The sequence below is a fragment of the Leptinotarsa decemlineata genome, unplaced genomic scaffold (genome assembly GCF_025532065.1).
Source record: "Leptinotarsa decemlineata unplaced genomic scaffold, Ldec_3_MD MMD2_P_RNA_scaffold_1, whole genome shotgun sequence".
NCBI classification, from domain to species: domain Eukaryota; kingdom Metazoa; phylum Arthropoda; class Insecta; order Coleoptera; family Chrysomelidae; genus Leptinotarsa; species Leptinotarsa decemlineata.
Window position 1 is genome coordinate 9,720 of NW_027412523.1, and position 17,095 is coordinate 26,814.

At 37.4% G+C, this 17,095-nt stretch overlaps 1 protein-coding gene and 1 pseudogene across 2 annotated transcripts; one reads left to right on the forward strand and one right to left on the reverse strand.

Annotated features, from left to right (window-relative positions):
- Positions 1 to 1,626: 1,626 nt before the first annotated feature.
- On the forward strand, positions 1,627 to 16,979 carry LOC111517452 (regucalcin). 2 transcript variants are annotated; one of them, XM_023173612.2, is made up of 5 exons: positions 1,627 to 1,825; positions 10,439 to 10,642; positions 11,026 to 11,241; positions 13,161 to 13,342; positions 16,681 to 16,979. In XM_023173612.2, the coding sequence occupies exons 1-5, from the start codon at positions 1,669 to 1,671 to the stop codon at positions 16,834 to 16,836; spliced, it is 915 nt and encodes a 304-aa protein (XP_023029380.1). In that variant the 5' UTR covers positions 1,627 to 1,668; the 3' UTR covers positions 16,837 to 16,979. The 2 variants fall into 2 exon arrangements, with proteins under 2 accessions (XP_023029380.1, XP_023029379.2); XM_023173611.2 differs by lacking the exon at positions 1,627 to 1,825 and adding an exon at positions 2,455 to 2,665.
- LOC111511591 (small ribosomal subunit protein uS5 pseudogene) lies at positions 13,517 to 16,250 on the reverse strand (annotated as a pseudogene).
- Positions 16,980 to 17,095: the final 116 nt, after the last annotated feature.

The following is a 17,095-nucleotide window of genomic DNA, read 5'->3' on the forward strand; positions in this document are numbered from 1 at the left end:
AGGAAGAGTAAAATTCAACCCGATTCGGCATTTTCCACGGCTATCCGTTTGGAACAACTCTGAATCCTTGTTTGAAAGTGGTTGACAATGTCTCGTGGTTAATTTCATTAGTTCGGATTTCCATTGTCTAATATGATTCTACTATGATTCGAAATCTATGAAAAAACAAATAAAATTAGAATGAAAAACTGAAACGAATGAAATAATCAAGATACGAAATGAAAGCGACTACAGAGAGCTTTCACCTATCCCTTTTTCCATCTCTACGCTTCACCGGTTCAGCGGGAAATCACTGTTAGGCGGAGTTGAACCGATTTTTACTTGGTTTCCATATGTTTATATATGTTGCGTATATGTACACTAACTTGGCTGAATGTGTCGTTGGACAACACAATATTTGTCACCACTGCAACATATATGCAGCTTCTTTGAACTTCCTCCTGAACCAGTGTTCCTTCCTGTGGATGATCTCGGCTTGGGACCACTTGATGTTTTGTTGATGAGTCCAAACATGCTCTGCTATTACCGATTTGCCGATTTCTCCTTGCTGTATGTTTTTTGTGCTCAGCAATGCGGATTTTCAATGGCCTCCCAGTTTCACCGATATAAGAATTGCGGCACTCACATAGTATGCGGTAAATGCAATTTTTGAAATCACAGTCCTCGTTTGGTGGCCTGGTTTTTATGGGGCAGCTACGGATGATGTTTCCGGATCTGAAGAAGGCTCTGATGTTGTATTTGGACCCAATTCTTCCTATCCTTTCCGATAATCCTCTGACGTAGGAAAGTACAAGTACTGGTTGTGACGGATTCTCTTCCTTGCGAGGCTCTTGCTGTCTTCTAGCCAAAATCAGTTAGTTGAACCATCACTTTGGAGTAACCATTCCACTGAAGATATTTTTTGATGATGCCCAGTTCCTTTTCGAGATTTTCCACCGTAATACAGAGCCCGAAAGCTCGATCCACTAGAGTCTTGATGATTTCCTCTTTTGGTAGATTGAGGGAGGTTGATTCGTGATTCAGGTAATGCCTCATGTGAGTGGATTTTCGGTATACAGATGTTTCCCACTTAGTGTCGGTCTTTTTCACCAATACGTCCAAGAATGGCAATTCGTTGTGGGCTTCCTTCTCCATTATAAAAGTGATGGAAGGTCTTATGTTGTTGATGTGCTTCAGAAAGGTGACTAGTTCTGTATTCCCATGGTTCCATACTATGACTCGGGGCTTCTTCATTGGCCAGAGTTTCTTAGATTCCTAATGATAATAGACAATGGAAGTCCAGACTGATGAAATCAACTTTGAATCTATTGCTATATTCGTTTTATTTGGTAATTTGTTATGCTGCATACCAAAAACTGTTAATTTCTCTACCCTCTCTGCCCTGAAAATTACCTGCCTGATTTTTGATGATCGTAATACAGCAAAACTTTATCTTCTAACTATTTTTATGCTATAATGTAAAGCATGTGTATATTTATTCACATTTATTTAAATTTATTTACAAATACATTCCTGATTTCTCATGTATATTTTGTCGAATATATTTGCTGCATGTGTGGACGCCTCTGCTCACTCAATTGTAATAACCATTCCAAATATAAATTCTCAAACAAATCAGGTTTGAAGTAAACAATCCAAGTCAGTGCATTACTGTGCATTACATATAAAATGTCATCAAAAATAGAAGTAATTCTTGAAGGGTTTTCACTTTTGGAAGGACCTCATTGGGATATTGAGAAGCAGTGTCTTTATTTTGTCGATATTCATAATCACAGTATTTTCAAATACGTGCCATCTACGAAGAAGCTGACTAAAGCAGTTATTGGTAAGGACATACTTCTATTTTCTTTCATCGACTTTCGTGTAGTCACTTTGATAAAAAAATTCAGTTATGTAATAACATGTTAGGAATCACACGTTAAAAGGTAAGACCTCGTTAGTCCTTAGCTCGCACAGTTTCTCAACTTCTGAGAGTTGTAGTTCGTATAGGGGCAAAGGCTGATTAACGAAAAAACAGATTTTAACAGATTTTCAAACAATGAATGTCTGTTTAAAAAAAGTTGATGATGAAATCTAATGAATGAAAAGTCGAATTGCAAATGGAATATATCAGATTATAACAAATATGAAGCGGTAGAGCAAATAAACAAAATTCTACAATTATAATTTTTGGCGAATATTTCAAAAACTACCACTAAAATTCTCCATCTGAAGAGAGATTGTTCTAGTTTTCGAAAATAGTGAGGTTTTGCCCGATTCAACCGACCTTGTAAGTCTTACCGTTTACCAGATAGAAATAGTGTTAGGAGGATTAGCTAAAAAGAACGACCTGTATAGTAGTTCACGCATCAATTTTATCGCATGTAGTTGTTTTCTGTATACGGTCGAAAGCATCTATGAGCTGAATACTTCACATTTAATCTAATAAAATTATCAAACAATTTGTTGTGAATACTGAACGAATCGAAACAGTTTATAGAAGTTCACGCGACTTGACGTATCTACAAAATGGCACCAAATGTAGAAGTGATATTGGAAGGTTTCTCTCTTCTGGAAGGCCCACATTGGGATATTAAAAATCAGTGCCTTTATTTTCTCGATTTTCATAAGCACAGCGTTCATAAATACGTGCCGTCTACAAGGAAGTTGACTAACGCAGTTATAGGTGAGGGTCCTTTGGATTTTTTATAGATTAACAAAAAAAAGTGTGCCATTAGAAAAAAAAAAGATCATTATCAAATGCATACTATCAATTATTTCGACGTAAGAAGAATTCAACGTAGAGATACAAATAATTACTTAAGGCTAATTTGGTTTTTAGGAAATTCATGGGAAGAACTGGAAAATTTCCTTTTCTATTTCGCACTGTTTCTTCTTTATGTAAAGAGATTTTGAAAGTCTAATTGAACTTTTTCACGTGAACTTTTAATTAGGTTCTCGTGTGACTTGGACCACATTCGACTTTGGAATTTTGAATAATGACCTGCATTTTTTTGGAGGCAAAATATTCATGTAAAACTGTGAAATTAGTTAGAAATAATGATTTTCTCTACGGTAACTTCACGAGTTTTAAATGAAGTATTATTGTTTTATTACGACTGTGATAATCATATGCATCAAGTAATATATCCTTTTATGTACCATGACTGATTTTCAAAAAAGGGTTTTCACAGAATCAGCTGTGGTACATAATGGAGGGATTACATGTATGTGATGAAAAAAACAATTAACATTTACACGTTGAACATCAAAATATATTGTTGATCAAAGAATTGCTACAAATAATACAGGTTCTATTTTAACATGGTCGAACGGTAGCCGGGTAGTTCGACGTGGGTGCTTTGTTCATTCACTTAAATCGACCGCCGTGTTGGTCGGTGGTTCAAGCCTCAGGCTGAACGATCGATTTTCTCTTGCGATCGTCCAACCCATGTTGGGAATCACACGTTAAAAGGTAAGACCTCGTTAGTCTTTAACTCGCACAAGTTTCGACTTCTGAGGGTTGTCGTTCGTAGGGGTGCGACAGCTGGTTAACGGAAAAACATATTTCAAACAGATTTAAACAGATCTATAGCCACACGTAAAACCAATTGCTGGCGTGGCGACGGTCGCCATACACAAGCCACTGTGCGATTCTTTTCCCACTGGTTCGGCGTTTCGCTATCTCTCTGACATGAAAGTCCTTGTGGCAAAGTATGGAAATATTTCCAATGTATCTGCATCACAAGAGATATAGCAAAGAATGAATTTTTGAAAATTTTGGTTTTATCGGTATATCTTCTGAACCAAAAAACTGAAGTCAATTTTTTATACCATTCAGTCGTATTCAAAACCAGACAAGTTTGCCACAATTCAACCTAATCTGTTTCCACGATTTTGTTTCGACATTTCCGTACATTATACCCGAATTTGAGTATGACAATGGTCCCATAAGTACCCGGCCTGACCTAGAAATGGCGGTAGTTGTTTGAAAAATATCACTGTATTAGAAAGTACACAATCTATAAAGCATATGTTTCAAGTTTGAAGACGCTGCGTTGTTTAATATTCGTTTGGCAGCCATCAATAGCGAACGTTTTCGGTGAATTTGTGAAAATGAAGAAAATTGGTCATCGTAGTGTGGTACAATACTTTCATTTGAAAGGCCTCAGCCCAACCAATATGATGCCCTCGACAGAAAAAAAGCATATCTGCAAGCTTATGCAGATGACCTTGTCATCTTGACAAGGTCCACGTCGGGAAGGGTACAACGTTGGACGTTGTTCAAAGTTGGTGCCTGAGGGAGCAGATGTCTGTCAACCCCAGCAAAACTGTGATAATTTCCTTCACCAGGAAGGGAAAATTGGACGATCCAACTCCACTTTCCTTCAATGGGGAGGTCATTCCATTTGGAACGGAGGTGACATATCTTGGCATTGTCCTTAATGAAAAACTCACCTGGAACGTTCACTTGGAAAAAATTTTACACAAAGCCAGACTATCCCTATGGACAAGTCGAAGGATTTGTGGAAAAATTTGGGGGTCAGGTCCCAAACAAATTCAATGGATTTACGTGATGATTGTCAGACCAATGATCACTTATGGTGCAATTGCCTGGTGGCCGAAGGCTTTACAGAAAACGGCCCAAGCGAAGCTCTCTGGCTCACAGAGACAGGCTTGTCTGGCTATCACTGGTGTCATCAGTACCACACCGTCAGCGGCAATGGAGATCCTTCTAGATCTAACTCTCCACATTTTTCTGGAGAGAGAGGCTAGATGGACTGTATACATACTTATGTACATTGCCAATTACACAAATCAATTAAATGCAGAGTGCAACAGACTGTTGGTTGACATTGGAAGTCACAGCATTTTGGAAATGACCTCTGACTTTATGCCTCCAACTGTCAAATACGAAGTGCTTTATAAAGTACTGTTCCCGAGTAGAGAGGATTGGATCCTCCGGGAGAAGAAATATTAAGAGCAGATAGTTGTTGGTTCACAGATGGATCAAAAACACCTTCCGGTTTTGGTGCAGGTGTTTTCAGTCGCAGACCCAAGACAGAGATATCAACCTGCCTAGGAACCTATGCGAGTGTATTTCAAGCGGAAATTTTCGCTATTGAATTGTGTGCGGAGAGATTGAAAGAATCCAACCTCATACAGAAGTCAATAAAAATATTCTCGGACAGTCAAGCGGCGTTGGAAGCTCTTGGCTTCCACCGAGCAACGTCTAAATTGGTAGCAAATTGCCAAAAACGACTCTTCTCGATAGAAAGATTCAACAGATTGCCTCTGGTGTGGATTCCTAGCCATACTGGCCTGGAAGGCAATGAGGCTGCCGATTCCCTCGCGAAGGAGGGTGCTGGAAGCAGTTTCATCGGACCAGAACCTGTCATTGGCATCATTTCAGGCTTTGCCAAACAATGGTTGAACACCTGGATGGCAAGAAGATTTATGGACTTCTGGCAGAATCTTCCAGAATTGGCTCACTCCAAGGCGTTTATTTACCCTTCGAGGCTTGATACCAAACAGTAGTTGGATCACAGTAAGGATGAACTACGATGTTTAACAGGCCTTCTTACAGGTCACTGTTATTTGAATCATCATATGCAGAGACTCGTACTGTCGGAAGACATAGTATGTCGCCTCTGTGTGGAAAATTATGAAACAGACACCAGAGCACATACTTTGTGCCTGCCCCGCTGGGGACCGAATCAGGTTTTTAGAGTTTGGCAGAGCCGTACTCTCACCATCTGATCTGAAAGACTACCCACTATACAAACTAATCGGCTTCGTAAAGAACCTGGGTTTATTTGGTTTAATGTGAATAGGTGTGAGCCACACTAAAGCCTTGTGGGTTACGGTGGGCATTTTTACATTTCCTACACCGTTAACGCTACTGGTTGCGTTGACGAGCCAGGAAATGTACTGCGTATCAAGCTCTCCGTTCCCAAGACGATGGACGCAACAATTCGTGATTGATACTCAAAATGCCTGAGAGTAGGTCATAGTGGTGATAGTAGGTAGTAGGATTTTTCTGAAAGTAATAGAAACAAGTTGGGTGATAATTTGTGATGTATAATATCAATTTAATGTGTCATTTACATATATTTTGACAGTAGGTAACATTGTGTAATAGGTTAGGTTAGGTTAGGTTAATAATATATGAATAAATGCAGAAATATGTATACAGGTAGCACATTTTAATGTTTACATGGCTGATAGCATTTGGTTGATTAGGCTCAATATTTTTACCTAATGATCTCTTCTTTTTTGATCTCTTATTTTTGTTTCTTAAAACTTTGAAGGCCTCTAGCTCTAGCTAGCATGCTCTAGCGCCAGCATGTAAACTTCTACTTGCCCGGCGTGCAATAGAAGTAGGTTGGACTTTTATCCTTCTCGTTTTTTAAAATTACAAATGCTTGTGCAGATATTAGCAAACGACTGAATATTTTCAATAGTTTCGATTTTCTTAGCCTTGAGGACGTTACCACAATATAGCAAAACGGCTCTTCGCTTATAAACGTCTTGTTCCTTTCTCTTCAAAATACGTCTTCTTCTCCTTTTTGGTGGCGAAAAATCACTTTCCTATAACGGTTTTGCTGCTGTAAAAAAATCTCTCTATCATAGCAAAAAATTTCTCTCAGCGTACGTACATTCATTGTTCATACAAATGATAAATTGATCGTTTCATATGATTTACTTGGATATTGGCAAGAGTTTCACATATTTCATCACTTGAAGTGGTAGCTATTAGTTTCGACTTATTGAAATTTTTGGCAAGGGATCCCTGCATCTTTAATTTGCTTTCATTTTTAACCTCAATAAAGATTTAAGCGCCACAGTTCCTGTTTCTTTTCCTAACGCTGCTTGTTTTTGTTTTCTTATTTTTAGCATTGTGCTGACAAACCCAATATTTTCGATACTGTAGGTTTTTATTTCAGGATATGTTCTGTTTACAATCCACTCTGTGCAAGTAGCTTTAGGAAAGTTATTAATCCAATTGCAGTAATATCTACATCTCTTTCGATGTTGGTTCTCAAAATGAATTTGTTTTTGTCTATATCAATTATTCTGATATTACTATCAAACGTTTATACAGTTTCTTCTCCGCCCTGATTCATCTTGACAAGCCTACCTTCACAAAACAAACAAAATATGTGAAATAACTTTTCTAACTTGTACGTGAACGACTTACTGGCACCATAGCAAAAAAAACGCGCGAAATAATAAAGCACGTGGCGTTGCACCCACTATCTAGATCTAGGGAACGGAGTGTTTGGCACTCAATACATTTCCTAGCTTGTCAGCGCAACAAGTAGCGTTCACGGTGTAGGAAACGTAAAAATGCTTACGGTGAAGGGTTGAATAGACCTACTTACTTTGGAGCTATTGTAACCAATATGAAAGCTGAACTGGATTCTACACTGGGTCAGTCTGCTTCTTCTTTCACAATAGTAAGATATTGGATAGCAGAGCTTAAACGAGCCCGTACGAGCTGCTAAGACGAGCATTGCAGTGGTCGACCTAATGAGGTGACGGCTCCAGAAACGGTACTGAATGATTGTCGACTGAAAGTGCGCGAGCTAGCAGACTTAGTGAGTATTTCAAAAAGTTCGATATATCGTATATTATCTGAAGATTTGGACATGAGAAAGATGTGTGCAACACAAATCCTTCATCGCAATTACCAAAATTAAAGTTTGAATTGCTATTTCAAGCATCCTAATCGCCAGATTAAGCCCCTTCGGATTATTTTCCATTCCCAAACTTGTAAAATGGATCAGTGGCAATTCTTATTATAAAAACGATATTGAAATTATTGAATGTCGCTGGGACAACTGTATAGAGCTGCAAGGAGAAAATGTTGAAAAAAAAATTGTTTTTTCGAATTTTTTTCCTGTCCTGTATAAGTCCTAGTCCTGTTGAGGATGCTACTGACAACAGTAGTCGCGTCAAAGCTTTTTTTGTTTTTTTTTTGGCCTTGGACTGTGAGTTTTCATACCTGCCGTTTAGTTTACTAATGCGGCGATGAGGTAACGGTCGAAGTTCTCGAGTAGAAATTCGAGAATCTTTCTCCTTCGAAAGAAACGCAGGAACTCGCAGGATAGTCTTTCGTCGAGTAGAGAGACGTTGAGAACTACTCGAGCACTTCAATCTTTACCACATTGCCTCTGATGATGTCTACCGCAGTGGTAGACGAAACGTCAGACATAAAAACTCGCAGACCATGGCTGAAAAACCTGGAAAAATGTTTCGTCACAGTTATCTCCGGCCGTGAAAGTTTGAATTCTTTGATCAACCGTAGCCGCGTCCGGGCCTGGAAATTGCTTATCGCCAGATGTTGAAGTGTTTTTGTTATTTATCAACCCAACTCTGAGGTTTATCTGAATAATCGTTGAACTCAAGTAGCAATCATCACGTAATCATGTAATTTGGTACGAAACCAAAAAAAATAATTCTGAACTCAATTGTATCTTCTGAAATAAAACTATAAAAAACTTTTTGAAATATCCCAACCTTCAACCTATTCATAAAACCATATGAAATCAGTATCAACGTCATCAATTAGAACATTCTAAAAATGCCTACCGAAACATATTTATATTTTCTTCATTTCGTGTAACTTCAAGAGTACTGATCTACTAAAAGAAGATAAAAATAATATTTACATGAATCTCAAGTTGAATTAAAGTGGTCTTTCAAGAAAGGAATTTACCAGAAATAAGGAATCTCTGTCCGATATATTTTTTGTAGTAATTTTCACATGATCTTTTTGAATTTGATGTTGAAGTTATGCCTTCAAGTTTTTCCATTTGAGATTTTTCTTACAGTTTCATTTTATTTCGGAGCAAAACTTGCGACAGGAATGAAATTTCTACATATCAATAATTTAGCTAAATTATTATGTCAATAGAGACGCATAAGATGACAACAAATTTTTATGTGACAGGCGCTCTAAAAGCGGATTTGAATCCCTGGTGATTAAATCAATCAGAAAGTTTATTTCACATAAACGCAGTTCTCCAAATGAAAGAGTTCTTGAACAGTGGAGTTCGAGGTGTACTGAGTTAAACCTAAAAACGATGAGCAGCCACAGCCCGTCAAGAATTTCTGATATGTACCGCTCTTGGTGGAATTAAATGTCCAAGTCGCTTGAACACCTGTCCTAAAAGTATCTATAAAAGAGAGACAAATCCCCATCCTTTCTTCGATGTTCCAGACTATCAACTTTTACTACAACTGAATCTCGGAATTCAATATTATCGTGAACTAGATGTTATCATCGAACCCTAGAAGAATGGACTTAACATATTTTCGTCATCAGTCTGATTTTTGTGTCCTATAATTTTTTCTCTGATCTCTAAACTGATTTATCACTGTATGTGAATTTTTATGCAAATAGATATCCATACTGTATACAGGGCTTTTCATGATGAGCGTTAATTAGCCGTTTCTGACAAACTATTTAACGGATCAACCTGAAAATTTCACAGTATGCATAAATCAATAAGACCTACACGCCTAAAATATTTCAGACGAAGCGGCGTTGTCGCTTCTACCATAAAGTAGCGGCTTCTTTGATTTTTCAATTAGAACACCCCGTATATAATATCATATTATGATTCATCATCACTTTGTCAACAAATTCATATACTATTTCCCTATACATATCTATTACCGTTTAGAAGATATAAATTAATTTCGATTTTTTTTTTACCAAACATGAACTTTTATAAATGCTGATAATCTTGAATTCTCTTGCACTAAAACGATCAAATTTGAAACGGTTCAAAATAGTAGAGATCAAAGTATCTGCATTTTTTGAAGACCCTGTATGAGGCAAATGAAAATATGACTCGGAGTAAAGATCCTCATAGTTTCACTCCACTCTATTTCAAATTTGATCGTTTTAGTGCAAGAGAGTTCAAGATTATCAGCATTTATAAAAGTTCATGTTTGGTAAGAAAAATATCGAAATTAATTTATATCTTCTAAACGGTAATAGATAGGTATAGGGAAACAGTATATGAATTTGTTGACAAAGTGATAATGAATCATAATATGATATTATATACGGGGTGTTTCATTTGAAAAATTAAAGAAACCGCTACTTTATAGTAGAAGCGACAACGCCGCTTCGTCTGAAATATTTTAGGCGTGTAGGTCATACTGTGAAATTTTCAGGTTGATCCGTTGAATATTTTGCCAGAAACGGCTAATTAACGCTCATCATGAAAAGCCCTGTATAGTATTATCAAATTTTTATTACGATTGGATTATTAATTACTAAATGTTTGTGTGAAAAACTTACCAATATTAAAAAAAAAACAATAAGTGCCTCACCCGAGTCAGTTTAAACTGTAGACTTCGCTTGGACATCAGTCAAAGACTTGTTGAATTGTTCTCAGTTTTACAATCTATCATTGAATTGCTTTTATATTCTTGATTTCAGGAAATCACAATGTTTCAATAATTATACCAATCAAAGATAAAAAGGACAATTTCGTGATAACCGTTGATAGATCAGTGTCAACCATAACCTGGGATGGAGAGAGTAACACTGTGCTGAACCTCAAGAAATTGTATGAAGTTGATCATGGAACAGACCATGTCTTCAATGATGGAAAATGTGACTCAAGTGGAAGACTTTGGTCAGGTTAGTTTTGATTTGAATTCTACTAAATCGGTAGCGATATTTTAGTTTATAATTGTGACTGTATTGGAAATATTATTGAGCTAAATGTTGAAAAGTAGGCTGGTAACTGTGGTCTAATATGAATCCCACAAAAACATTTGATTAGACGAGTAAATACATATCGCTTGAACTAAAAAATGTTGTATATTACTGGAGGTTTATTCCAACACCTCAACGCGTGTTTCGATCACCAAGTGATCATCTTCAACTGTTTAATGAGATGAGATGGGAAAATGACTCGACAAGTGAATCATAGTATCAATAACCAATGTATCTGTTACAAAGTCAGACTCTCAATTTTCAAAATCAAAGATTGATTTAACACTTTTTTGTTTTCGTCACAGGAACTATGGGAGCACATGCATCCACTATTGATGGAATACCTCCAGGCAAAGGAACTCTTTACAGTTTTCAGAATAATTTGGTCCAGAACTACAGGGGCGGAATTGGGATATCCAATGGTATTGCTTTCAACAAAGAACTGGGAAAAATGTACTATATCGACTCTATGAATGGAACTGTAGATCAGTACGATTTGGATATCAATCGAGGAACTTTATGTGAGTGAATTATTTTGTTATGCTTTAAATTACCTAGAAATGTGTAGATGATTGGTTTGGAGTTCAGTTCGATTTTTTTTATTGCAATATGTCTCATCGGTGTCCGATATTGAAATTTTTTCATTGAAGTTCAGATGGTGTGCTAATAACAAACTTTTGTACTGAAGTACTAGAAGTGAATACAGCTTACATTCTGAAATCTCCATATGAGCAATCACATATTGTATCTACCAGCAACCATATTCTATGAGGGTTGAAGTGTATTCAATGTTTTTCAGTCAACTTTTTGAATTTCTCCTGAAGCATATTTCTAAGAACAATTCTTCAGTAAAGAGTTGCTATCAGCAACACAACGTCAGCGACCATGGACAGTTATCGAATCCTCTTTCGTCTCCGCATGAACATACAGAAGCAATATGCATATTGCTGATTGTACAAATTAGACTCTTACTGAACAACATTCTGGGAATTACCTCCGATTTGATGCTACCAAAAGTCAACCTGCCTTTATACAGTCCTAATTGCGAGTAAAGGACTGAATCCTTCGGGAGGAGTTAATAACTAAGAGCAGATATATGTTGGTTCACAGATATATTGGAATCATCCTGTAGGTTCTAGTGCAGGTGTATAGAGTGACCGAGCCAGGACTAAGGCATTGAAATATTCTTCGAAGAATGTCACTAAATAATTGTTCAACTACGAGAAGGTTATGTTGTCTAACATACTTTCTTACAGGACACTCATTTGAATCATTACTTGAAGATACTTGGACTGTCGAAAGATCTAGTGTGTCATCTGTGTTTGAAGATGATAAACCAGAAGACCAATAGCTACTTTTTGCCTGTATCGTTATAACCCAAATCAGGTTTTCAATCTTTGACAGAGTTTCACTCAGAGGAATGGTGGAGTGTGAGCTACAGTACATCCTGAAACATATTCGAGGATTGATTCAATTGATACTGGGTTGAACCGAACATTGAAGTTTTGAACATTAGTTTGAAATCTAATTATGTTGTAACACTTGTTGATCGTGTCATCAGGATTTGTGAACCATATCTTCTTTAAGAAAAACCTTGTCATCTAGATCAGGCTCTACAGCGCAAGAAATCGAATGTAATCTATATCCTAGAAGAAGAAATACTCCAACTTTGATGACGAAGTGGCAACCAGAGTCTATTTGCCTTACATTGTCATGGACCGCATCGAAAAACTGTTTGAACGTCACAACATCAGGACCATTTAAGAGCCAGCTAATCAACCAAACAACACTATCAGATCGGTCAACGACAAAAGAAAACATCTGACATCCGCCGATGTTAACAGGATTCCCTGTTTCTGTGGCTCAGTTTACGTCGGAACTACCAACAGCAGCATCAACACCAGGATACAAGAACACAAGCATAGTTGCAACAGGAGAAACTCGCGATTGGAGAACATGACCTCGAAATGAAATACGAAGAAACTGTTTAATTCAACGCATTACTACGTACCACTTCATACAGGAAGGCCCTTGAAATCAATGAGCATCTCAACAATTTCAACTGAAAAGAGAAGGCGTACTGGTCAACAAAATGAGGTATCCAGTAGTCAAGAAACCTATACATAGACTAGAATACAACTCCTATCGACATCCTACCAGTATCATACATGTCAACAACGTGGACCAATCAGAACGACCCAGCAAAAGTAAGGACCAATCAGGAGAGATAATTTACATGGAAACCCCGCCTTTGTTCCCACCATCAGATCCACCACCATCCATATCATCATCCCGACTATCCTCTGAAAGTATAAATACGAGTAAATATTCAGCTCGCCAGGGTCCTTTACGACTTCAATGAAATACTTCTTGAAACGAAAACTAATACATTTCATGTTTTCAAAATACGGAAATAGTCACATCGTGTTTTCTATTATAGCGAACCTCCAACCAATATTCACCAGAGAAAAGCATGGATTCGACGAATGTTTGTTTGACGGTATGACAATTGATTCAGATGGCAACTTATGGGTAGCAATATTCTTAGGCTCAAAAGTGATTAAAATTGATCCAAGACGACCTGAGACACTTCTAGAAACTATAGAATTTCCAGCATCCCAGGTGAGTTGATCAATCTCCAAGCATTCAATATTTCATCGTGATTGATTTCTTTTGAAGAGTATACATTATGTGTAAAATGTATTCAGCAAGAGTCTTAAATTCTGTAGAGAATTTTCACGAATAGTAACTTATCCCTCCTTTTCTCTTATGGCCTTCGATTCATTCTTCAGAACATCATTTTGGTACAGTTATTTCACTGAAACAAACAAAAAAACAATCACCTCTATTGAATGGATTAGAGTACTGAGTATATTGTTTTTGATAATCTGTCTTGTTGACGTTTGTGACACTTGTATTGACTTTGACGTTATTCCATCCAGCGATATGACTGATGGGACTAAGCAGCCATGAAACTCTGTTGGTGGTTAACATAGTCATCGACATTGAAAAAAATACAATATTTTCTCTTACTTTGTCAGCAAATTGATGACTGAACGCATTGAAATGTACCAAAATATAGAAAATGATTCAAAATGAATATTTATTGTCATAGACTTTCTTGTAACTTTGGTCTCCGGATAATGTTTATTTATTTATTTATTCATTCTACACACTATTCTACAGGATGAACCCAATTACACAATAGGTAGAAACAGTAGCATTTACAAATATGTACTTCCGTAATCTATATAAAAAATAAATAAAAACAGAACAGTCAGTTAGCTACGAAATGTCTTTTGATTTGTACAATCGGGCAGTTGAATATATCTAGGACACGACTAACAGAAATAGAGGTATCGCACATTGTATAAATTGGGGATATTTTCATTATATTTGCTCGCTTAGTGTTGAGATAAAAGGTGACACTATTCCACCTAGGAACCCAAAAATTGTAGCATGTAGCATGTAATAATTAAGAGCAGGTAATGATATTATTATGATTTTGAATAAAAAAGAAACGAATAATATCTACGCCTTACCTCAAAACTACAAAAATTATGAGTTTCAAGCAATTCATAATAGGGTATTCCCACAGAAGGATACCTGCCTTTAAGTTTAAAAGATATATATTTGAGGAAGCGCCTCTGTAGGGCTTCTAGTTGATTTATATGAACCTGATAGTAGGGACTCCACACAACAGATGCATATTCCAGCCTAGATCGAAAAAAGTGAAATAAAGTAAATGTTGAAGCTTTTTCGAAGTCTTTTGTATTTCTAACTAAGAGTCCATACATACGATAAGCAGCTGTGAGAGTAGTGTCAATATGTTTGTTGAAAGAGAAGAATGAATCAAAAGTAACACCTAGATCAGTGAGTGTGTCAGGACGCTCCAGAACTTGAAGGTTTATGACGTAGTTATGTAATGTCAGATTCCTTTTCAGTGAGCAGTTATATTTGAATATGTTGAGAGATAGATTATTCTGCTGACACCATGTAACATCACGATATAAATTCAGGGCGAGACGTTCGCAAAGATTATATTGTAATAGAGTTTCAAGTCATCTGCGTATAAAAGGAAATTGACATCAATCTCAGCTTCGATATCATTGATGAAAATATTGAACAGTGGGGGTCCTAGGTTTGACCCTTCTGGTACACCAGATGTGGCTACATATTCGACAGACTTGAGGCCATTGATTTGGAAATACTACATACGGTTGTAAAAATACGATTTGAAGAGAGTAATTAAGCTATTGGATAACCCAAAAGTCGAAAGCTTGTTGAGCAGGATACTATGGTCTAGTCTGTCGAACACTTTAGAAAACTCAGTGTAGATGAGATCAGTCTGAGACTGACAATCAATAACCTCCGCAATACATTGAGTGACTGTTACAAGATTGGTGATGGTTGAACGTCCTTTCATGAAACCGTGTTGATTGGGGCTAATAATGTTGCTAACATGACAGTAGATTGTCTTCTCAAGGAGCATCTCAAACACTTTACAAAAGTTGGATATGATAGAAATTGGTCTGTAATTTTTTATCTCCTTTTTTGAAAATTGGACACACTTTCGACATTTTCCATATTGATAGTACAATACATATATATTTAATGTTTTTATTACATTGCTGTTAAACACGATCCAAGCAGTTTCAGTACGTGCTGCGGCAGATTCATTGCGGTGATTTTTGTACAGGTAATCCGCAAACTCCTGGTAGGGTGTCTTGGTAAGAGGCATCTCCTTCCACAAATCTGGCGTTAAGTATGCGTAAGTCTTTGCAATTGCTGCATAAGTTGCCTTGGCGAAATTACCCAGAGTACCAGTGGAGCCCTTGGCTGATGTATAGCAGTCTTCGATACCCGCCATCTGCAGTAGTTTCTTGGGAACAGGAGCAGAAACGATACCAGTACCACGGGGAGCTGGGATGAGACGTACAGTTACAGACCCGTATTTTCCGGTGACTTTGCAAGGCACTGTGTGGGGTTGACCGATTTTGTTACCCCAGTAACCTCTACGAACTGGTACGACAGAAAGCTTGGCTAAGATGATGGCTCCACGGATAGCAGTAGCAACTTCTTTGCTGCACTTCACTCCCAAACCAATGTGGCCTTTGCTATCACCAATAGCTACGAAAGCCTTGAAACGAGTACGTTGACCAGCACGTGTCTGTTTCTGAACAGGCATGATCTTCAAAACCTCATCATTCAGTTCTGACCCAATGAAGAAATCGATGATTTCATACTCCTTGATTGGTAAAAAAAACAGGTAGATCTCCTCCAAAGAGCGGATCTTACCATCTTTTACCAACCGTCCTAGCTTAGTTACAGGCACCCATTCCTTCTGGTCTTCCTTTCCGCGACCACGGCCTCTACCGCGTCCACGTCCACGACCTCTGGGGCCCCCTCGGCCACCTCCTCTACTACCACCACCGAATCCACCACGGAAACCGCCACGACCACCGGCTGGAGCTGCGTCCGCCATTGTTTAATACTTCCTCCAACACTGTTGTCGAACGAAAGATAGTACATATAGTACAATTGATGTTTTCAGGCATATATTGATTAAAGTTGTTAGTGATTCAACCAGAGCTTAGGTACAATCTTTAATGATGAATGCTGGAATTTGCTCAGATCCTGCAGTAAATTTAGGCTTAAATTCTTTTAGGGTATGATAAACATCTTCATTACTAATATTTTCGATTACTAGGCTGGGAGTATCAGTACTGTTGTTCGCATGGTCACTTGATGTTGACGCTATATATCAATCACTGAAAAAATCTGTTAATTAACAAAGCCTGTATAAAAAATATATCAGATATAAACTGTTTCTCCTGTCTCTGAGTTACTTGATTCTGATACAACAGCTTTCATAGGTTTTGAAATAAAACACAAAATTTGCAGTATGATATAATTAATCAATAAGCTAGTATTATCTAATAATATTTTTTTATTATCAGATCACTTCTGTTGCGTTTGGCGGAGCAAATTTGGATGAGCTTTGGGTCACCAGCGCTAATTTCAAGGAATTTTCCCCCGGACAGAAAGGAGGGTCGTTATTCAAGGTCACAGGAATCAATGCTAGGGGCTTGCCAGCTGATGAGGCTGTTCTGTGAGATTCATTCGTAGAGATGTTATTTTGAAGGCGGTGGCGGAATACAGAGTTACATGTTATGTAATTGATAAAAAAAGGTGTTTGCATGTATTAAACTAGGTCAATAAGTAGCAAAATAGAATACAATAAATAATTACCTCATAAGACTGCCTGTTGCTTGTAACTTACCAATAAAATTCAATATATGAATCTTACGCGATGGTAAACGACTGAAAAAATATGTTGTTATCCAAGTCAATATGTTGTTATCCAATACTATA

Excerpts from the sequence above, each read along its gene's own strand:
- LOC111517452 (XM_023173612.2), top strand. The coding sequence starts at position 1,669 with ATGTCATCAAAAATAGAAGTAATTCTTGAAGGGTTTTCACTTTTGGAA. Across the intron at positions 11,242-13,160 it reads TATCAATCGAGGAACTTTAT|CGAACCTCCAACCAATATTC; the intron begins GTGAGTGAATTA and ends TTTCTATTATAG. Across the intron at positions 13,343-16,680 it reads TAGAATTTCCAGCATCCCAG|ATCACTTCTGTTGCGTTTGG; the intron begins GTGAGTTGATCA and ends TTTTATTATCAG.